The 23,090-nt window shown below is 40.9% G+C and overlaps 1 protein-coding gene across 1 annotated transcript; it reads left to right on the top strand.

Moving 5' to 3' along the window:
* The first annotated feature begins 1,459 nt into the window (after positions 1–1,459).
* On the top strand, positions 1,460–22,233 carry LOC140949680 (uncharacterized). Its single transcript, XM_073398825.1, has 19 exons — positions 1,460–1,613; positions 4,656–5,038; positions 6,276–6,386; positions 7,428–7,487; positions 7,968–8,094; positions 8,544–8,675; positions 9,258–9,324; positions 9,782–9,887; positions 10,858–10,907; positions 11,210–11,321; positions 11,988–12,103; positions 12,497–12,596; positions 13,947–14,097; positions 16,108–16,174; positions 16,853–16,913; positions 17,758–17,867; positions 19,027–19,153; positions 19,569–19,610; positions 20,152–22,233. Exons 1-19 carry the CDS (start codon positions 1,523–1,525, stop codon positions 21,058–21,060), a joined length of 2,922 nt encoding a protein of 973 aa, XP_073254926.1. The 5' UTR covers positions 1,460–1,522; the 3' UTR covers positions 21,061–22,233.
* Positions 22,234–23,090: the final 857 nt, after the last annotated feature.

The following is a 23,090-nucleotide window of genomic DNA, read 5'->3' as shown; positions in this document are numbered from 1 at the left end:
GTGAACCTAAACAAATCATAATTCTAATGTTTCTTAGGCAAACTAAGCATTTTAATTAAGAAGGCTTTCTCTCCTCCGCAGAGTTTCAATGAAAATCAAAAAAAAAAAAAAAAAAGGGGAAGCGCGCAAAGGACGATGGGAAAGGGAAGGTTACGTTCACACGACAAGGAACTAACTTTCGACTGGCTGAAAAATTTAATGGGACACTTCTTTCACACGGGACTGTTCAATATTTTCGCCCCGCTCACACGGGACTTTGAACAGCTAAGGTGGTTCCGTATGAACGGAACTCCCAAAAGCATGAATTTAAAATTTCACTTCGCATCGTCTCCTACTTTCTCCCCCTCTCCCCGGCCTTTCTACAACGGAGGAGAGCGCAAACGGCTGAAACAAGTGAAAAATGCTGATCAAAATCATGCATTCCCTTCATTGACATAGGTAGACAATTCTTAACTTGCGGTAAGAGAGCGGATATTAGGGACCTCGCTCTTAAGCCGTTGCAAACCGGAGAAATCATGTCAAATAACAAAATAACACAATTTTCTTACTTTTACTGGAACACAAATGAGAAAAAAGCCGACGAGAACAACCTTATTTCACGATAAAATCTGCTATGACCGCGATATTGCGTGATGCTTCTGCAAAAATGCATCATGGGATACTATTCGATCGTCGTCTGCGTAGATACATCGGAGGGAGCACATGATGTCTCGCGAACCCTTTTCGCATGCGCATTTTTTTTCCGCCATGATTCCCACTCAGGAGAAACGTCATTCGTCAAAAGTAATGAGACAATAGTGTCATCGTAATTTTCTTGCATGGTTTACAACTTGAAGAGAAAAATATATTTCTAATCTGAGCACATGTTCTGCTTATGTTAAACAGAGAATGGTGTTCAATGTCAGGTAGATCTTTTGCATAGAGATCTGGAACAACGAAATGCCAAAAATGGCCTATTTTTCGATCGTACAAAACTAAGCTACTTTGGCCGCTGGAACAAAGCTTCGTTAAAAAGAAAAAAAAGTTTAAAAGTTTGAAAACTGAGGTTTAATATTAATTTTTCAGACTCCCTGTGCTTTCGAGATTACTTCTCTGTTTTGCCCTCAAAACACTAAAAACGCACTGACTGTGACAAAGTTAGAACCCCACCGTGAAGTCTAGATAATTCCTCGAGACCACAATGCGGATGATCTAATGGCTAAAGCTGCTAAAAGATGATAATTGAATAAATTGTGAGTATAATAATCCACTAGGTGAATTAGCCAGGAATAAAATGCTTAAAACTTAAGGATTTTGTAATCGCTTTAGGGCAAACCGTGCAAGAATTTTCATTTTTCAGTCCATTTATTATTTAAAGTTTTAAGGCAAATGAAAGAGCCGCTGTGTCGAATTAAATTAGCTGATAATTTATGCTGCTTGTTACGACCCCTAGGGTTCAAACTGTTTGTAAAGGAGACAAGAAAGGAATCAGAAATTTTAAAAGAAAAATTATTTTTCTACCAGTTCACTAGCTTTTGGTGTCATGGTGAAAAGTATCTTGCAAAGCATTGTTAGTGTGGTAACAGTGTGGCTTGGGTTGTTGCTAGGTTTTCAGCTGTCCTTCTGCGAGGATGGTAAGTTTTGAATTTTTGTGTTCGATTTAGTGTGGTCCATTTGCAGAGAATTGTCTCCTGTGGAATTCCGTTATCATTCATCACAAAATTGCTAAGCTTGAAAGCCTTCAGCCTGAAGTTAGAGATAACTTTCTACGAGCAAAGTTCAATTTTTAACGCTTATCATTGTGCACATTTAAAGGCTTCTAAAAGAAGCTACTAGACTTAATATAAAATCATGGTTGACAGGACTGGGCAAGTACATCAGTGGAAATAGTAGTAGCTGTCATTTAATTCTCATACTCAGCGTCAAAAGATCAAACATTAGAGTTTAAAGACAACAATAATCAATAGCGACAACCGAACTGAAGAAAATCTTAAAATTGTTGAATTCAAAAATCTGGTAACATTCCAAACTCTTTGAAAAGTTGAAGCTACTGAACTTAATTTTCCAAGTTAGCGTTTCTGAGGACAACATCATTCTTATTCCTCTACGACTCCGAAAATAAATTAACGAAAAATTTTGTAGTTGTTAAACAAACTAGGTTAAAAATTAACAATTTATTGCGAACCTTCATAAACATGTCACCCAAAAATAATTTTTGTTAACGGTAAGAATCAGTTAACATATCAATCTCAGTCATAATTATGTAAGTGAAAACGCCCGTCCGTGGCTCGACATATTCTTTTTATTAACCGGCCGTTTGTAGACTAAACCTATGGCAATTGTTGTCAGGAGTTTATGGATCCATATCCCTAAAGTTGATTAGACAGTGATCGGTTGTCGTTTATTACTCCCAGTTATATAAAGCTCCTGAAATATGATCCTCTTCCATGTGACAGGTCTTTAATAAAGCAATTTTACAGGTGATTACAGGACCGCTACGAACTTAAGTTCGACCCTAATCAAACTGATTCACATTAAACCGACGATCTGACGGCCTGTAGTCTGAGCTAGTATAAGCTTGCTACTCAGGAGGAAACTAGGTTGGTCGATCTTACACGATATTTTTTGGGTGATTTGAGTGTTTTTATTGTTTCGACTCGTTCATTGGCATGAAATGTCTTTACTCGACTGTTCGTTTATGGCAATCGATTCGTTTCACGACCGGAAAGATACCAAATTCAACAGAAGAACATTTAATTAATTCCTGAAATCAATTGTTTTAACTAAATACTGTCGGAATGTTTCAGTGAATAGACAGTAGAGTCGCCGTAGCCTAAGGCAATGCCAACTGGTTGTTCGATTTTATACGGCCCAGGTGATATTGATATTTTAAACTGTTTCTTACTTGAGCCCTCTTCGCACTACAACGAAAAATAGGGTTTGGCGTGATATTTTAGTTCATCAAAAGCAAGAATTTATAGCCATCTAAACACCAACGAAATACAAAAGAAGACTAAGGAGGACATCTCCATAATTTTAGGTTTGCATACTACTAGTTTCTACAACAAGCAGGTTCTAGAATAAGCAAGCACTTATAAAAGACCTTTAATTGCGTTCGAAACTCACGTACAGGAGGTCGATAGCTTAAACTACTTAGTTGACGTTAACTATATAAATTAAAAAATTATGTTTCTGATGTGTTGTCTGTAAAAGTTTTGTTAACCTCGTGCTGCTATGTAATTATGAAAACATAGCCTCGTGCTGTTCGCATCAGTCTTAAAATTGAAAGCAAATCTTAAAGAACAATGAAGACCTGGATTCGGACCAAACTAGAAATGAAGATCTATCGATCCTCTTTGTACATAAATTTATTGGGAGGTTCGATTCTCTGGTTCCTTCGCTGTCGAGTTGTTCACTTGATGGGGTAAGAAACTTTCACTTCGATATTTTCTCCCTCCGGCCATCCAGCGAGGTGTATATAAGGACATCGTCACCGTGCTTTGTTTTAGGACAAAACACTCTTTCTTAAACTATTTTTACTCGACTTAGAAACCAGCCAATTGATTAGTGAAGTCTTCAAGGATGGACAAATTTGAAAAAGATGGAAACGGATTGCAATCGTGATTTTTGAAAACTTGGCAGCCTAAAAGTTTTTCAAAGTTCAGTCTTGTTGTTTGTAACTTTGATATGATACTTGAGATGAAGCAATAACTTTGTCATTCACAACTAATTTTACAGGTTTAATGCCAAATAACGGAGCGTTAACATAGTCCCTTAATATGCACTGACACCTTATCGTTGAAGGTATGGTATCAATATTTTTAAGGCCCGTTTACAAGAGCGCCAAATATAAAAATCGAAAAGCTGACGGATAAAGATTTTAAAAGAAGAACGACTCGGATCAAATTTTATGTGTAGACGACTTTACCTGTTTCAAAAAAGGGCGATAGGTTCCTATAAATGGTCTTCTTCTGGAACGGAACTAATAAATATTCGATTTCGTACCAGTATATTTGTCTGCTTCTCAGCGAGTAAACGCTTGTACTTTTTCCGATTTGTAACATTTATTGTTTTTTCTCCGGTCTCGCAAATTCAAAAACAAAGTAGTGCAAACAATCTCGTATCCTTTCGCCAGAGTTCTTTTTTTGAGTACCGTCCTGGCTGGGATGCATTACAAAACATAAATAGGAAGAAACAGACTTCGTCTGGATTCGATACTGACTTGTTTCTGCCCAAGCCTTTCTGTCGCTTTTGTCGTTTACACTTGCCTTACGTTTCAGTGGGAGAGATCTCTCGTCATCGCTAGATCCGGACCGAACCTAATGCCCGGTGGGGTACTCCGGATTTCTAGTGACGGAGATGATTGATTGGGGGCAAAAATCAAAACCCAAAAAATCCCTAGGGGTTCTGACAAAACCGCCCAAAAACCTCTGGCCCAAAAATAAATTCTCAAAAAATCCGATGCCGAATTTCTGAGCCTTAAAAATTTCCAGTAATAAAAACATTAGTAAACATCATAAGCAGAACTACGCAGCTAGGATACGCAGGCACTACCACGTACGAATCTTCAGATTGTTTTGAGTACCCCAAAGAATCAAAAGGCTGCATTACTTGGCAAACTAGCTGATAACGAAATCGTAAAATAGTACTGACTTGAGTACTGCTGCTGTTTTCAGTGGCCTGTTTAAACGGTTGGGTAAGACATGGAACTTCGTGTTACTACGCGTACAACCACACTACTCAAAAACTTTCGTTTTGGAAAGCAAGACAATGGTGTCAGAAACAGAACTATTCGGACTTGACAAGTGTACTTAGCCAAAAAGAAGATAATTTTCTAGATTATCTCATCAATGCAACACACCTTCGTAAAAGCGAATCATTTTACATTGGACTGCGGACAACAACCAACAACATTGCCTGGAAGTGGGTGCGCAAAGAACCTTACAACTACACAAACTGGTTCCAGGGAGAAGAACCACCGCTCCCTGCAAGCGGGCAGCCCCAGAAATGCGCTTTTTACAATGACACTCATCAATGGATGGTCGAAACTTGGTGTGGAGTGAAACGACTCTTCATCTGCAAACAGCAACAACCACAGCAGCAGCAACAACAACAAACAATAACAACAACGACAACGACCACAACAACATCAACAACAACAACAGGTAATGAGCAAATAACTTATACAAGTATTACAAATCGATAGCCCCACCCTTAAGGTTTCTCTTTGAAGAACGGGACCGGAACCGAAGAAAGTCACATCCCAGTGAGTTTGTGTTCGCGTTTATAATCGCATACTGCAGCCGTTTTGGAAATAGGTCCAATGAACAGTGATGGATTGAGCTTAATTTATCTGACCCAGAATCTGCTTAATCTTCTCTTATACCTCTTATCTCTCAGGAGAAGCTTTGTTCCGTACGTTTGTCTCTTGTACTCGCCTAGGCGCCTCTTTTTCACCGGCCTGAGAGCTCCTATCTCAAAAATGAATGCGTTAACACTACTTATACCGTTCATTGGTTTAGATAGTTAATGATTGACACTCTCTGATGATTGAAACATGATCTCTCGTTGTAGTAGCTAGTTTAGTTCGCGAACCACTGGCAAAGTAAAACCTCTGACTATAAATGAGTTTCCTTTATGAATAGGCCATTTCCGAGTTCCCTCGGGCCTCTGTATCAAAACGAGGTTAAGAACTCAGCCTTTGATATGAAAATGATTTCATTCTCATACAAATAAAACTCATTTTTACAAGAAAGGTTGTGCACTTGGCCCAGCTCATTTTAAAAGTGAGGATTTTTGGAACTCGGAAGTGGCCTACTGTGTACATAGTACCTTCTAGGACAGGGGAGGTATACCACCCTCATGAGAAAATTTTTGATTATTTTTTCTCTCTCAGCTAAAATAACTGTCGAGACGCGGCCAGGAACTACCAGTACTAATATCAGTCCTTTAACTTCTACCCCTACCATTCCTATGACAACTTCTATCCCCAGTCCTACGACGGCTATGATATTGGTGAGTATCTCGTTATTTCAAAATGTTGTTTTCGACTTTAAAATATTATTTGCATTTTTGACAAAAAAGACAGACAAGCGTGCTAGTGTGCCACTCCTTGAAAATGAAATGTAATAACAAGAAAGTAAGGTTTATTAATTATTTCAAAATGTAAGATTTTTGCGAAAATAATCTTAGCAAAATTGACCAAAACAAAAAGACAAACAACCGTGTTTTGTCTGTCGTTTCTATCTTTTGCTTTCTGATTGTGATTATCCTTTATTATTATTTCTTTGAAAAAGATTTCCTCAACTGACGATCCTACGAACCAAGCGTTCAACAAGCTGAATGAGCGACTCGCTGCACTTGAGGGAGCAACATTGAATGATTCATCTGCTGAGAAATACATGAAGGTATGAAGGTCCAGGGCCTTTTTCTTAAGTCCTGGGACCGAGATTGGTAAAGACAACATTTTGTTTTAAGATTGACGTTTTCCTTCTACGCCCTGGTAACATAAAACACACCATCTCGTAATAACTCTGTTACTAACACAAGGTTGCAAGTAGGAAAAGCTAAGGAAAGTTTTCACTGCCCGCATTCTAAAAATGTGAATGACATATTGATGAAGATGAATATAAACACATGTTTTAGGGTAAATGGTTTATTCGGCAACCAAGATAATAAAAACAAGGCTCCTTTCTATAAAAACCTAATATTACAGTCTCCATAGTCATAAAACTACTTTAATCTCCACACTGCTACCTAGGACATTCATGTCATTCTTAGGGAAAGGTCCAAAAGGGACTCGTTTCTTAGTCTTCACCTTCCCATTAGCAAACAATTCTTGCAAGAACCACTTGGACAAACAGAAGAGAGGGAAGGCCGGATCTTGCTGAAGATCAGGATCAGCAATACAAAATAACACTTAAAACTGAAGGCACGGCTGATCGGACAGCTAAGGGTTGATAATTTACAACTTTATTTTCTCAATATTTCGATTAGACAAGACTAGTCTTCATAAGCAGCTCGCAAAGCTCTTCTGGCCCCTGATGAAGACTAGTTTTGTTTAGTCGAAACATTGGGCAAATAAATTTGTAAACTATCAACCCTTAGCTGTCGGATCAGCCGTTTCACCTTCCCATTTTGCCTTGCGTGTCGATTGTTTGCATTCGTGTTATGTTTCGTGATCTTTACCGAAGAACCTGCTGAAAAGAGTAACGAGTAAGATACTGTCATTAAGCGAAATGATATTTCTTACTGATGGCAATCATTAACCGACTTGTTAGCTCGTTTCTTAATCACTCCGTAGCTGAAGCCATATAACTTCGGATTGCGAATGGGGGCCTGAATTTTTCTCGGAAATTGTGGACTACGATCTGGGCGTGCACTAATCTCAAGAGAAACGTCCCTTCAACCCTTTTGGCTATAAGTGTTGATAATATTTTTGTTTTTAGGAGCTAGGTGAAGATCTGGACAGCGCACTAGGTTCCTGGTCAACTGGTGGAAAGTCATTGGTACGTGTTAGCTTTCAGATGTGAAATAATGGAGACCTTCAGATTCTAGCTAAGAAAAGAGAACGAAAACGAGATTATCTTGATTCTAAATAATATGCGCGCGTGAACCAGCTTCATTTTGGCGGGAAAACGTGATAGCCGTCGCATTCTACTACGGGTTTTAGCAAAAACTGTCGCAGTGACGGTTTTCAAATGCTAGAGTTCTTTCTTTTTTTGTAATCGGGAAGGAGCTTAACCTCCTTCAAAAAAGTGCTAACTTTTCTGGTGAAAAATAGCGCAATTAAATTTTTCGGGGTGTATATTTTAGGTTTAAAAACTTTTAGTTAAATCTCTTCCTCGCAGTCGTCCTCGAATCTGAGGGTCTTCTATAAAGATCACCTGCCACAATAACGACAACTTAACTTGACTTCTAATCATTAAAAGCACGAGTCACTTTTATTACGATTTATTTCCACGATTTTTATTTTCTTCGCATTGCAGTCCCCAGCTGACCTGGGAGAAGCAGTTAAAATGGGTGAGAAGATTGGTGAGTTGATAGTCAGCGGATTGAAGAGAGGAGGAAATATCACAGAGCCAAAGAGCATTCAAATAACAACGAACGCTCTTGGTAAGTATTCCACTCCTTATGCACACAGCTGTAAAGGGATGTTATAAAATACAGCCATACGCGGCTAACGCTAACAAACAACTACCCTTTTAGTCCTCGGGTGCAAGGCAAACCTTGGGAAAGAAGTTTCGAAGCGCGCAGGGCACCTTGGGAAGAGCAAGGTAGCGGACACCCCACCTTCTCAAGGCCATATGCATTCCCGTGTTTCTTTGCGCGTTTAAGTGCCTGCGAAGTCCGAGGTAGCATTTTGGCGGTCTCTTACGGGAGTTTCGACTGTATTACACCTTTTGAAGTAGAACAGGTTATGAAGGGCAAAGCCAAGTCACAAATAATTTCCCATGTCATCACCCTTTGTTCACCTACCCACACACGCATCTCAAGCTTCGAAATGCCTCATCCCCTCATTGACAGAAGTAGTCATGACGACTAATTGTACTTTGATGTCGTAGCTCTTGGAATCGATGTTGTACCTTCCGCCTCTGCTGAAAATAGTACGATGTCCGTGTCGTTCCCACTAGACGACACAGAAACCAACAAAATTAAACTGCCTGCTTCTTTGATATGGAAAGCACAGAGCTCAGGTGATCACTGTACACTTATTTTATAAAACACTGAGAGAAGCTGTTTTGCATTTATATTTGTTGCTCCCTTGAGAGTGAGGTCGATCAAGGGAGAAACCTCACTTACTTACCCCGAAAAGAAAAACAGGACGTCTCTGACAGTAGATTCCATATTTCAGGAAGGTGTACAACAATATCGACCTAAGGATCATGGTGCAAAATAAGTTCAGATTCTAAGAATGGCGTTGTAAGGAAGACACGGTTCAAATCTCAGAGTTTCTTGTACCACATACTAGCTTTAGACCGGTTTGACATCGTTCAATCAGTCCCCTGGGTGTGGTCATCCCCAAGACGTAATTAGGGTATAGAGAAATCCCGCCGATATGTTAACGTTCGGTCCAGGAAAGTTTGATCTTTTTAACAAGGTACAAGATCTCGTTTCACATTACGATTATCAAACTAAGCGTCTTTGAACTATATGACTGCAAATACACGAAAAAATATTCCAGAAGATTTCTAATCATTCAAATCGTTATTGCACTTTTTATGAATTACATAGATGTGTTAAGTCTTGTTTAACTTGATATTCGTTTGTTGCTTTAGATGGAGTTTCCGTTACCCACGTTCTTCTTCCCACTGTCAGCGCAACAGCGGATCCTCAAACCAAACGGTGCGCAAGCAAAATTATTTTTGTTTTATCTACAGTTTAAGCTCTGCCCACGCGCGTGTGTATGTGGATGCTCCTCTTTTCAAATGAGAAGGCTGTACTCCGAAACCTATCAGGCGGGAAAATGTGAGGATTAATTGGTATCGTTAAAATTTCGAATGAACGTCATTACGAGAGGTACTGCGGTAACAGTTAAGGATCTCCAAAGGTGAAAGTTTCTTAAACTACTATTCGCGACTTAGTAGCAAGTGTTCTCCAAAGGGTATCCAAAAAATAAGAGGCACTACTCCATGGATTTTTCGGTGGCAAAAGTCAAATTAGCTGGTAGCAAAACCAACCTCTCTCTCTCAAAATATCAATCTAAACCACACACACAATATCTACTAATTAATGAATAGCTTAGTTTCTGGTGATGGACATAACATCGTCATAATAATTTTTTTTTGTCCTGATTTAACAGAGTATTGATCTCAGGGATTATTGCAAGCACTATTCTGTTCAGTAATGGAAGCAAGTTCGACAATTTGAGCGAGCCTGTTATCATCAGACTCTCGGCGGATAATGAGGTAAACAGCCACTTCTAATAGTAGCGTTAAAGACAGGTACCTTAAAGATGGATAATTTACTGACTTGAAGAAAGAATATCCTCACTAGGTTAACTAATGATGGACTACTAATTTAAGGGCACTTTGACATTGAGATGATGAAGGTTTGAGAGAAAAGTAAGAGCGCCAATCTTAGGGCGTTGGTCGGGATACGTGAATTCTATCAAAGTTATTTTTAGAGAAAGTCTGCTTCCTGATACGTCCGCACATTTTGATCGATTATTTGAAACGTCGTCAAGACCACGCGCGACTACCTCAAAACAAGCAATGCAGAATATCGTAATGGCGACTTTAGAATTCTCTCTTGACAACACTGAATAAAAGTTTCGCTCCTCCCACCTACTCTGGTAACGATTGACGTCGCATACCCTCAAAAATCAGCATACCTATTGTCCTGGTATGACTGTAAATAGATCAATAACTATGTGAAAAGTGGGGGGGAGGGGGTTGTTACTCCCAATAATTACCTATACTGCATGGGACTCCGCCACAAAGGGGTACATTAGTAATTCGTCAGGTATATCAAAGGGTAAGAAATTTACGATCTTATCGAAGGATCGGAAAATCTATATTTTAATTTAAGTAGCTTAAATTGGATAGCTGTTTCAAGAAGGCTTGCCTTATGGCAATGTCATTTCTAGTTATTAAATACTAGACGAAAATGACATAAAGACGTTTTGTTTTAGCCATTTAGTCTTATCAAGTGTGTATACAAAAAAGTGCTATTTTTGATTGGAAGGCATGCCAAAAGGATACCTTTGCTGTCATGTTGGGCTGAGCGTCGAGCCTCCCCGAATAAAACTCCCCCCCCCCCCCCCCCCCTCCCTCCTGGCTCTGTGAGAAGCAGGAGTTTTTGCTTCTGCCTCTGCTGCCTTTGTTGCTTTGGTTAAAGCTAATGAACACCAAAGTTGAAACCCATTGTTTTAATTAGGCTGATGCTGAGTCTCAGAGGTTCTGTGCGTTTCTGGATACAACTAATGAGTAAGTGTTACTTGTTAACAAAAATCGTCTTTATGATCGTCTCGTTTCAGTCATCATTACAATTCCGAGGAGAGAACGTCCATACTTTTCAGGAGCACAAAGTAAATACCGTTTATGAAAGAACTACACACGCATGCATGTTATGTACTCAAGAAGCTTTTGTGAGTAAAACATTGCACATATCCATTACAACGCAGCCATTTTGGTCGTCAAGCAATGCTCCTTCTCAACACTGTGTTGCGTGAGCCATAAAGTATATACCGAGAAGACAAACTTGATTTCTTTTCCTCTGTTTTTGACAGTTCCTGGTCCTCTTCTGGATGTGTTGTTTATCGCCAGGACCTCACCTATACTGAGTGTCACTGTTATCACATGACCAGTTATGCCGTTCTAATGGATGTACACGGAGCATTTGTTAGTTTAAATTTACATGTATTTCTCTATTAGGGTGTATGTCCTGAGAAGCGCGGGAGGGGGAACTTTAGGAGTTTTAGGGTTGGGATGTGTAGCTGGTACTCTGGAAACCTTAGCCGATACCAGACCTAGTATATCTGAATTCTGCTTCCCTACGCTATAGACTAAACTCCTAATGGCCTGTTTATCCTAGAGTCGCTATTTTCCACCTATCAGCGCTTTCTTTGCTATTAAACTGAGTTACAGGTAAATTCAAACGATTTCATTTTTCCAAGCGACAATGTTCGGTTTCCTAGCTTTAGACTAGAAATTTCAACCAACTGATCAGTTTCCTGGAAAATAATACCTTATTCTAAACCCAAACTCTCTTAATTTGAATGTCTTTGTAACAGAGAGAGTTTATTGGCTTTTTACAAATATTTCTACATATTGAGTTTGATGAAATATTTAGCTCGTCCTCCTGAAAAGGGTTACAGTACCAGGCTGTCAGATTGAAAAGATTTAATCGCTGAAGAAAAAAGCTATCCACGAAACTTCTGTGTCACTTTACCGCAGTAACCTCCATACTCTGAAATAATTCTTTAAAGCATAGGGGCATTTTAAAAATTGAGGGGCGCACAGTAAACCTCACATTTTGTTCTCCGTCTCTTTTGTTGGCCCCCACAGGAATCTGATGCCATTTCCGAGAAGGATAAGTTTGTTTTATCCACTGTCTCGATTGTGGGATGTCTGATAGCATTCGTTTGCTACATCATTTTGCTTTGTACATTTTACTTCCTCAGGTAATACAAATTGGCGTTAATTTATTAACACAAATGATAAGGTCCCCACAACCTTTCCGTGATATCTTGCTTACCAGGCCTTTCCTGTTTATCGAGCGCTCAAATCAGCGGCGAAGCCGCGAGGAAAATGGGGCTCGGCTTCGCGGTTCGTTCGCGCGTGCTTTCGTAAGGTTTTTTCCCCGCTCGTCAAACAAACCGCCTGCTACGCAGGCTATTTTCGTTACACCCTGATTATTCTAGTTGCTAACGCATGCAATGCCAGGACAGAGGACTAGAATGTTACAATTAATTATGATGCCATCTGGTAGATACCCGTTATTGTAAAAATGCATAATTACTGTTAAGTAAAAACAAACTGGTAATAGATGATATTGGTCAATTTTTCACACACAGGAGACGGACAGAAACCACGTCTATCCATATGCATCTCGCTGTAGCTGAAGCTTTGGCCATTTTTTTCTTTCTTATTGCCTACGCTGCCAATGGTATCAAGGTATAAACACGCTTCTTCACTTTGAACTTCATCATTCAATAACATGTAGTTCCCTAAGGTGATAGCTATAGCTGTGGATATTTTCTTAAATAACGGGAACTACAGCTTGAGCTACTCCCAAGGGGGAATTAGGGTGTTTTGTTGGAAAGGGGTGAAATTGATAATACCAACCAAATGTAGAAAGGGTATACAGATAAACCAGTCAGTCCACTAACGGGCTAAGGAGCACCTTGAAAAAGTAGACCACGAGCAGTCTCTCTTTTTTCTTGGTCCGTCGAGCAAAACGCGCGAGCGGCTTCACCACTCGACGCTCGCGTGCACGTGCTCTCCCCTCACTATTAAAATCTGAAGGAAAACTAGAGACTGCTTGCAGTCTTTTGAAAAAGTAGCGTATTATCTTTTCTTTGTCTACTTTAAAATTATTCCCCTCACATTTTAATTTATAACTTTCCTAGCCTGCGAGCAAGCTCTCCCGGAGCGCTCAGGCGGCGAGTCGAAAAAGGAGGGACCTAACCCTAATCTCTTCCCTCCCCCACCCCCGTACCCCCGAGAACCCCAGGAGAGTTTGCCTGCAGGCTATATCTTTCCCTCCTGCCATCACCAAATTATTTTAAACGTACCCGCCTACCAGTTGTTTTTCACCAGTTAAAAACACTCTTATGATTATCCAAAATTTTGCTTAATGTTTGCCCCATTTTAAGTGCCAAGAGCACGTACCTAACTTAGGATGCATTTCTAAAACGTCCCGTTGTAACGTCCGCGCCCGCAAGGTTATTTAATGCATTCAGTAATTGACATTAAAGATTGTAAGGAACGCCATAAACATAAGTCAATGGAATATATTGGTCTATTTTATGGGCTAGACCCGCCCTAGTGTTAAAGTTTGTTTAAAACATGGCCCCGGGTCTAGAAAGTTGACGAAATGTTTGAGAAACAGCCCTCTGGAAGAAATGCTAGTAAGTCACGAACTTGCGCATGCGCAAATCTTGTCATAGTCTTGTCATAATCGTGAGGAGATTACCCTTGTCGTTCAAGATAATCGCTATGGCTGTCGTTTCTTTAAAATACACGCTTTCTCAAAGATTTTTGCGCCCATTACACTAGAACGTTATATAAGCCTTCCAGTTCTAGGTATAGCCACACGCAGACTAGGTTTGAAGGCCGACGTGCGTAAGCACGTACCTACTCGAAGTTCACTTCTTCGTTAGTTATTATAGCACCGTGAAAAATTTATTCTAAATTATTAAAATCTTGTTTGACAATTTTAGTCAATATTCTATCCCTTGTGGTCCTTTTGTCATTATTGCGTGGAGGCCAAGGGTGATGTTACTTCTCCAAATGTTTTAACAGGGAGTTTGTTTTGCCGTCGCCGTCTTGCTGTTTTATTTTCAACTGGCATCTTTTTGTTGGATGTTGGTGGAGGGCATTAATCTCTTACGTGGATTGGTAAAAGTCTTCCGAGTTACCAGCCGGTTGAAAACTTACTACCTCTTCGCCTGGGGTGAGTCTCATTCTTTTACTTTTTCTGCTCCCGATTGGTAGGTGACCTCTCCCAATGTATAAGGGAATTCGAATTCCGGAATCAAGAAAATGTTTGCTTGTGAAATCCGGAATCCGGGTAAATTTTGTTCGTGGAATCTTGTAATCCTGGGCTTTGGAATCCGAAATACAGTTCAAAGAATTCGGAATCCATCAGACTATTAGAATCCAGAATCCAAGTTCCACTCAATGTCCAGTACAGTGAAACCCCGTAAATACGGACACTAAGGTTTCCATAGAAAGTGTCCGTATTAACGGTGTATCTGTATTAAGCAGGTTGAATTTGGAGAAAATGTAAGGGCTTTCTTTTCCCAGGGACAAAGCAAACTGTCAATCCGTAATGCAGTCAACTCCGCTATAACGGACACTCCGATTATAATGACAACAGCTAGATCCCAAGCAAAAATAATTTACAAACGTTTGACTAAAGAAAACTCCCGCTATTACAGACTCTCGCTAATGAGGACACTAACTCAAGGTCCCTACCCTTTCCGCTAAGAAGGGAGTTGACGTTATGAGGTGTCCGTAAAGTGGGGTTTGACTGTACGTGGAATCAGGAATCCCGATGTGGAATCCAGAATCCAAAACTGTATTGTATTCCCTTAGAGGGGGCGACTGACCTCTCACTTTTAGCCTGTGTACAGCTGGCCGCCTCTTCCCTGGTTCTCTTTGACGGGAGGGGGGGTTGTACACAGGCTACTCACTGTCAACAATCTTGACGACACCACATCATCGACTCAGACTACCCTACAGACTCGCAAATATATTGCGCCACAGGGGGCAAAGGAGCTGTGTTTAACACAATTTTCGCAAGTTTCAAACGAAACTGATCGTATCTTTTTCCTTCCGACAACATCACCCTTCGAGTGGCAATCGTTCCTACCCAGACAACCACTTTCAACGCCATCTGACCACAATCCGGCCTGACTTGAAAGACGATCGCATGAGATTATTATCAGTCACGTTTGTCTGAACAGCTACAGTCGCACCTCGAAAAAACTGAAATCAATGTCAAACGCAACTACTCTGCCCCCTGTTTTCGGACTGTCCGGAGAATGGGGTTGTCTAATTGACGGACACTGAGATAGAAAAATCGGACCGACCGACAGGTCTGCAGGATTACCACTCCACTGATGAATCGTTTACTGGCAAATATACAGACGAAGTAACCGCAATCTCGGAAGTGTGTTTTTGAGGTTGTCTCGCCCCACGTAAGGAAATAAGGAAATATCCGCTTTCCGGAAACTGTTTTTTTTTGCTTGTAAAGTCAAGGTTTTGGAATCCGGAATTTAGCTTAAGGATTCCGGAATACGGCTAGAGATTGGAATCAGGGATCCAAATTCTAAATACAAAGAATCCGAAATCCAAACTGTAAAATTGTAATTTGTCTAACCACGGAGCACTTAGGAGTTCATGAGAACTCGCTGAAACGTGTCCGTGTGTTCCAGATCAAACTGGAATTTGAAAGTGTTGGTTTTTTAAAAGGAGAGGGGAAAAACCAGAGTACCTGGAGAAAAAAATCTCGGAGCAAGGGAGAGAACCAACAACAAACTCAACCCACATATGGCGTCGAGGCCAGGATTCGAACCCGGGCCACTTTGGTGGGAGGCGAGAGCTCTCATCACTGCGCCACCCTTGCTCTCTAAGGAATCCGGAATCCAAGACTGTCTTGGATTGCCTTTCACGCGGCGAGTTGTCTCTTATTGTCGTGTATTGTGTGAAAGGGATCCTTACCCGCCTGGGTTGGATGTGGAGTAACCTTTGGATAAGTCACTGTATGGTGGTCAGTGAGTAGCAATGGAGTGTACGAGATTAAATTGACACTAGAAGCTTCCTTATTTAGCTAGCAAACACAGCTGTTTCTCCTAGTTCCTCGCCCATTGAGACGTTTTGTGGGAGAGACGACTATATAATTATTCGGGCTACGTCCTGATATGATGTATAAATGACTCGTGCTTTGATATCTTTTTAGGGCTTCCAGTGATTGTTGTGGCAGTGATATCAAGTATTTTTCGCCATCAGTTCCTCCGAGAGAATTTGTAAGTTAAATTAATTGTTTCACTTTAATTTGGGTATGTCTCTAGTACAGTGGGAGCTCAGCTCGTAAGCGGACACCCTCGGAACGCAAAAAAAGTGTCCGTGACTGGAACTGACCTCTTACAGGAATGTGGAAATACAGAGTTTGTATGGGTGTTGAGAAAAACGGTGTTTTGTGAAGGTGGCCGTAAGAAGAGCTGTCCACTAACTGTCCGTTACGAGAGCTTCCACTGTAGAATTTTTCAACTGTTACACCCGATCACGTTGTCCCGCCAAAATGACCCTGGCTTACGCGCGCGCATTACTTAGTATTGAGAAAATCTCGTACTCGTAGTGGTCTTCGTCCTCGAATCTAAAGTTCTCTATCGAATGAGGCTGATAACGAAGTGAAGAATTATGCAGATCGAGGAGTCTGTTATTCACCGAGGCGCTGATCTATTGCCCATGTTGCCTCGTTTCCGGGCAAATATACCATCGATCTACCTCGTTTCCAAGCCAGTTTACCATCGAATTAATGGTATATTGCTAGAATCTGCCAAATTTGGTCAACGCCGGTTGGTTATGAAGAATTAGCCGGGGCCTTTGAGCCAATCAAAAACGGCGAAATATTTTGAATGAATAATAAGAAGGGTAGTTATTAAAGTCTTTGTAAGACATATAAATTTCTATTCAATTCACAGTTGCTGGCTTTCTCATGGATTAATCTGGGCGTTTGCTGGACCTGTGGCGTGCGTTCTTGCTGTGAGTAGTAAATTCAACCCAAACAAGTACGACTTCTAACCGTTATCGAGAAAATGGGAAAAGCATAAATTACTCTAGTATATAAAAATAAATTAAGAAAAACTCAATTGAGACATTTAAGTCGGTCGCACTTAGAGTTCTCGTCTTGGTATCGTTACTGGCAATGACCGTGTGCTGTATTATCCTTTGCGCACAGTACGAGACTCTGTAGATATTTTACGTTGCTGTTTTAGTCGTTCTTCCCAAACAGCTACAGACCTGAAAACAGCAGCATATGATTCATGAATATCTTTTCTTCAAAAGCAATATGAAAGCTAACTCGTAAACTCAACCGTCTTTCTGAAAACGTTGCATTTCCAAGTACGGTGTTGACTGTTTCTCACCTAACAAAAGAAGGTATAGAGCTTCAAAGAAAATAACGAGCTTTCAAATTTACCGACGTGTGGTCGCAAAAATTCCCGTGTATATCGCGCAATTCCTTGGTGATGTACATGTTTGCTCAAGTAAAAAACTGTCTACAGCGCTATGATTTCCAGAATCGCATCGCGTGGACGCTAAAGCCTGATTAGCAAAATTGCGTAAAAAAGACTATGCTGCATCAATCCGCCACCTAAGAGAGGAGAAGGAACTGGAGCCGACATGTGCCCCGCAATTGTTTCTGGGATCGTTGCTGGGGTCGCGCTGGTCAGCTATTGGTCAATTTTTTTCCCTTGTGCCTAGTGACCGTCCCAGAAGTCTTTGCTAAAGTTTACTCTGACCAAATTGCTTGTCGCGTAACTAAACTGGCGAACGGTCGCCGAACTTCAACATTGTAATCATTTATGTGTATTGAATCCACATGCAGGTGAACTTAGTCGTTCTCGTGATGGCAATAAGGATTGTTGTACGGAGGGCTCGTTACAAAGCTAAACCGAACGAAAAAAATACAGCATCAAGCTTTCAAGTTGAAATAAGGTAGGCATTTATGTTTAGCCCCCACTGGTATCTGCTTATTTTTGACGGATCTGTTGAAATCGATATACTTAATATGAAGCCAAGTTAAGTCTTGTCAAGTGCAAGGGACTGCGAGGGATAATGCAGGGGTTTTAGAGGCTAAGAAAATATTCTTTTTTTCCACCGACCAGACTGACTACTTCCATGGGTCTTCGAGGATGGGCTATATGCGGCTATCGCTTTTTTTTTCACTTCAAAACCGGCCTTCTTTACTTATTATAATCTTAAATATCCTAGCCTAAGAAAACAGACGACGTTTTGCGACGCAACCAACGGTTTCTCCGCGAAATGACGTCTGAGAAAAGAGCGCAGAAATTCCATACTGATGACGTGTCACTACCTAGATCTGGGTAGTGCTTCTGATTGGTTGACGCAAATTTCCCACGCCTTGTGACCATTCAGAAAAACTACCCAGATGTGGGTAGTGACGCGTCATCAGTATGGAATTTCTGCGCTCGTTTTCAGACGTCATTGCGCGGGGAAACCGTTGGTGGCGTCGCAAAATGTCGTCGGTTTTCTCAGGCTATAAATGTACTGCATATCCTAGTGTTATTATGCCTAGTTTCTTCACATTTGTCCTGATCGTCTAGCCCTCTATCGCTCGAGTTGTCTAAAAATGTGTTCCCAGTCAAGCTCCTTACCCTTTCATACCAATTTTGACCGGAAAGGTTCCCCTATCGTATACTTACTAAATGCACTGGCTTTGAAATATGCAAAAAATCACAAAACCAGAACTTTTTGTGGACTTTTTCACAGACCGAAATGACACATTTTCCTATCCTTTCATATACCTCAATTAGCAAGAGAGAATGTTTACCCTTTTATTTACCCAAGGCTGAAATAGGTTCCCCCTTTCGGGTGAAGCCTTTCTGTATCGGCCATTTTTGGGGTACCCCCGGGGATGTGTTCAGGCGTTAAAAACAGTCAGTGATGGAAAACAACTGTCAGTTGTTATCGTCCCATAAATTTAAGACAAACGGGAAAATCATATGGAAACAAGGCTTTTTAATTAGTTCGAACGAAAGAACTCGCATGCTTTTCACGCAACTTTTTGCCCAATCCCTCTGCTACTTTACAATGTGAAGAATCAGTTGGTCAATGCAATGTGTTCTATTCTCAGGGCGGCGTTTAAGACAGCGGTGATTCTAATGCCTTTGTTAGGTGTGACATGGCTTCTCGGATTTATATCTATTCATGAGAAGTCGCCAGTGTTTCAGTATCTCTTTGCTGTTATCAACTCTATGCAGGTAAGCTTTATGTTATAATTCGCCTTTTAAGAAATGAAAAGGAAAATGGCGGGAAAAAAATTGACCAATAGCTGACCCGCGCGTCCCCAGTAACGATCCTAGGAACAACTGCAGAATGCATTTCGGGTTCTGTTCCCTTTTATTTAGTTTGTCTGAAACCAGAGTAGAGGGTGAGAGCTCGGGGAGGGAGATTGAGCAAGTCAATTGACCAACTTAAATTAACACAAATTTCCTCTCAAATGCCTGTTTATCGTAAGTGCCTAAATTGGTGCTCAGATTTCCCCCTCTATGAAAAAGTTCACTGATCTCGTAGAACTTAATTTTTAGTGTCTGGTTATCCTTTTTTGGCGTATCTTAGTATTTGCAGTGTTCATCGTTTTGTTTCGTTCTTTACTTTCTTTATTTTTTTTCACAGGGAGTGTATTTCTTGATCGCCCAGTACTTCTTTGACGATGATGTGAGTACATATGTACAGTCTCGATAAATGTAAAGTGACTATAGCTAATACCAGCTGTTCCAAAAACAAACCGAAATATTGTTAGACTGTCCATGGTACCTCTTCCGCAACATCGTCGGGATCACGGTCTCTTGCGCTTCGTCACCGGTCACTCGTGTTTTGTGCTCGCCTCTAGCTGTGCGAAAAACGAAGCGCTTAAGTAGGAGGCAGGTGCTTACCATTATGGGCGGTCATGGTTTCAAATGTACCGAGTCTAGCCTGGGGAAAAGTATGAAATCTACTTTGGGGGACCTCCTCTGGGTACAGTTGAAACCAAAAATGGCTGCCCGTAACGGTAAGCGCAAAATAGGGGACTACTCAACCATCCTTAATAACGACCTTGTTTATGCATGTCATTAGCAATTGAGGCATTTTAGATTTTAGCTTAATTTGAATCACACTTTTAATTCCGTCGGCGATGCCAGAGGCCCTTTTCTTGTAGATTATCAACTTGACTTTGTCATAGGATGTTGGGCAATTAACAACTCCTATCTTTTTTCAGGTCAAACGAAACGCACACCGTGCATCTAACCGAATGAAAAGATTGTTCAGCTTGTCTTCAACAAAGTCCACCCGCTCCAGCTCTTCCTCTGAACGCAGAAGGTCTAAATCTCTCAGTGACAAAAGACCTGCCTTGACAATGAGACCTAGTTTAGTATCTCCTCAAGAAAGCATTCATAAGAAAGAAACCAAGGATGAAAACGCGCATGCTTGCAAACCCAGTTTGACTGATGACGAACGGAACAACAACAGCAACGGGAACCATCTATGCAAGAGGAAAAGTATAACCTTTCAACAGCCAATTACTGCAGATCAAGAAGACGGTGAAGGCAAGATTGAGTCTCCTCGACTCAACGGAGGAGTCCAGCAGAAAAGTGAAAAAAATTGTTCGGATTTTACCCCGCTAAGTACTGCAGGCAAAAAGGAGGAAAGTGAAAAGGACATGATTGGCTGCCAGCAAAGTTCAGCAGATGAGTATGTACAGGGCAACGACGAGACCACTAGCGAAACTAAGCAAAACACAACAGAACTCCCAAATAGTGGACATGAGCAACGTGTAAAAAAGATTGAGGTGACACCGTTTAAATCTCCTCGCTTCATCGTAAATCAAGAAAAGGACTCACAGGAAATTCTTGACGAACAGCAAGGCAACCACAAAAACGTGGTTTCTTGTACAGGCGATAAACAGTCATGGAGCGGTGGTTATGGCTTGGAATCTAAGTACACTGCAGCAAACCAAGACAAAAACTGTTCAACTGAAAACGTGGACTCTCAGCAAGAAAAACAAACAAATCAACAACATTACCATCATATTCACCACCAAAATGACAGAGACCAAACGAAGCTAGAGACTGAGTGGCTTCCTTCCAGACAACCAAGCCTCTGCGCATCAAACAACTCTAAGCTCTAAACGAAAACTTAAGTGACACCCGATTTTAGATTAATCATCTCAAGGGGATATTCCAAACATCGAGAAATGACAGTGTGATAGACCCACAACTGACTTGTTCACCGGTTACTTTTCCAAACCAAGGTCATGTGAATTATTCTGTACAAAGAACTGTAAATAACTTGAGATCAATACGAGAAGAAGAATGGCAGCAAACTTTGAATCTCCCATCTTGAGACCAATTTTTCAATGCCGCCAGCTCTATGCCAAAGCATTCTTTGTAGGAAAAGACAACTTTTGACATCAAACTGGAGGGAACTTTGATTGTGAGCTAGATGAAAGGAGACTACTACATTTGACAGTGCCGCCTGAACAGACTCCAACCAATTGCTCGTACCAATATATCCTCTTATTCTCTTCAGGGTACGAACACTCAGTTTAAATAGCCTCGGTGTAAAGCTACTCTTGGGCTAGAAAGTCTGCGTAGCTGGTGGCATTTGTTGGGAGCTACTCCGTGATTAATTTTACAGGTGCTTTTGTTGAAGAATGGCATAAATTCCTCGCAGCGGCACTTCGGCTAAAACGCGCTCCCGATCGTTGATCCTGCCAGCCACGACACAGGCCAAAGGTTAGGTAAAACTGCATCTGTAGTTTCGTCTCATGAGCCGAGCTTACTTTAAACGAAATATATACTTCTTCACACCAAGGCAATTTATCAGTGGAAGGTTGATATAGAGAGAACTTTTGTGGTACATATAGTCAACCACACAATTCGAGTTCCCCGAAAAAACTGGTAATGGTCGAACCTAGCTGACCAGAACGGCCAACTGGGGGCAGAAGAGACGTTTTGGAAAGATTAAAACAACTTTGAATGTATCCACGGGGTTGAAAGAAGTAGAGAAGTGGCATTCAGAGGCAGTTTCGACTGTGTTACTGTGAAATACAAGAGAGCCAGAACAAGCGCGTCACTCCTGAACGTAATTCTTGATTTTGTATCAGTTAGCATGTTAATCTGCAAAATTAAGTTGACGTTCAGTCACAGTACAATGGTGATTAAGATCTCAGTGTCTCTAGATTTTAGTCACTCTTGTGAGAGTTCATTAAAACAATGATTCCGTGTGTAACAAAGCATGGCTTTTTGTTTAGACCAAGTTAATAAACTAAAGCCTGGTTCTCACACGCCGCCAAAGCATCTGCGACATGACCGCTGGTACTGCCTGGGATACCGTGTTCCGATATGAGAACAGATGTGGCTGGCAACGTTGGTCATTTTAGTCTTTATCGCCGACATGCCTGCTAAGTTGACTCGAGTTCAACTTCGCAGGCATACCGGCGGTAAAGCTCTGCGATGGCTCTAGTTACCGGCAGTGCATGTTCTCATTCGTCCGAGAAGTAGCCCAGTCGGTACCTGCGGCTACGCCGCAGACACATCGGCGGCATATGAGAACCAGGCTTAACCCGTACGGCTGGGAAAGGCTATGCGGTGTGACCACAACCCATTTTTTCCCAGTTAACTGCAACATATAAATAAAGCTTCACGAAAGCTGGCAAGGATCACAGAGAAGAATCCTGCGAGTTCTAAAAACACGAAAATCTGAGGGCGACGTTATCCCTCCAGGAAACCATACTTAAGGGTAAAAAGATCTGGGCCCCGGTTGTTGAAACATTGGATAGCGCTAGTGTTAATGATCAAGCTCAACGTTAATACAATTTACTTCTTTGAAACGAAAATATGATAATTTCTTATGAAAACTTGATTCTTTGTAGTAAAACCTCTATTCTTTGAAACTTGATCCTTTTCTAGCTTTCGTTTCAAAGAATCAAGTTAATGTGTTTCAAAGAATCAAGTCAGTTCATTTCAAAGAATAAAAATACTGAGTTTTTTCAGTTGTGAGCGTATGTTAAACTCCATACTAAAGCTTTTCATCTAGAAGGGGAAATAGTCTAATTTACTCGCTTCCCCATTATGGCTTTGGCAATAACATTAACAACAAAATGAGCTGCACACAAGAATGTACTTTTCACAGTGGAATTTCGGTGAAATTTTTGCT

The sequence above is a fragment of the Porites lutea genome, chromosome 10, assembly GCF_958299795.1.
Source record: "Porites lutea chromosome 10, jaPorLute2.1, whole genome shotgun sequence".
Classification (NCBI taxonomy): Eukaryota; Metazoa; Cnidaria; class Anthozoa; order Scleractinia; family Poritidae; genus Porites; species Porites lutea.
The sequence above is the reverse complement of the archived record's forward strand: the minus strand, read 5'-3'. Positions and strand labels throughout refer to the sequence as shown.

What these genes read in the sequence shown, in the direction of transcription:
- LOC140949680 (XM_073398825.1), top strand. Translation starts at nt 1,523, where the DNA reads ATGGTGAAAAGTATCTTGCAAAGCATTGTTAGTGTGGTAACAGTGTGG. An exon ending in CTGCTGAGAAATACATGAAG is followed by an intron (nt 6,387 to 7,427) that starts GTATGAAGGTCC and finishes TTTTGTTTTTAG; the next exon opens with GAGCTAGGTGAAGATCTGGA. An exon ending in TTACTACCTCTTCGCCTGGG is followed by an intron (nt 14,098 to 16,107) that starts GTGAGTCTCATT and finishes ATATCTTTTTAG; the next exon opens with GGCTTCCAGTGATTGTTGTG.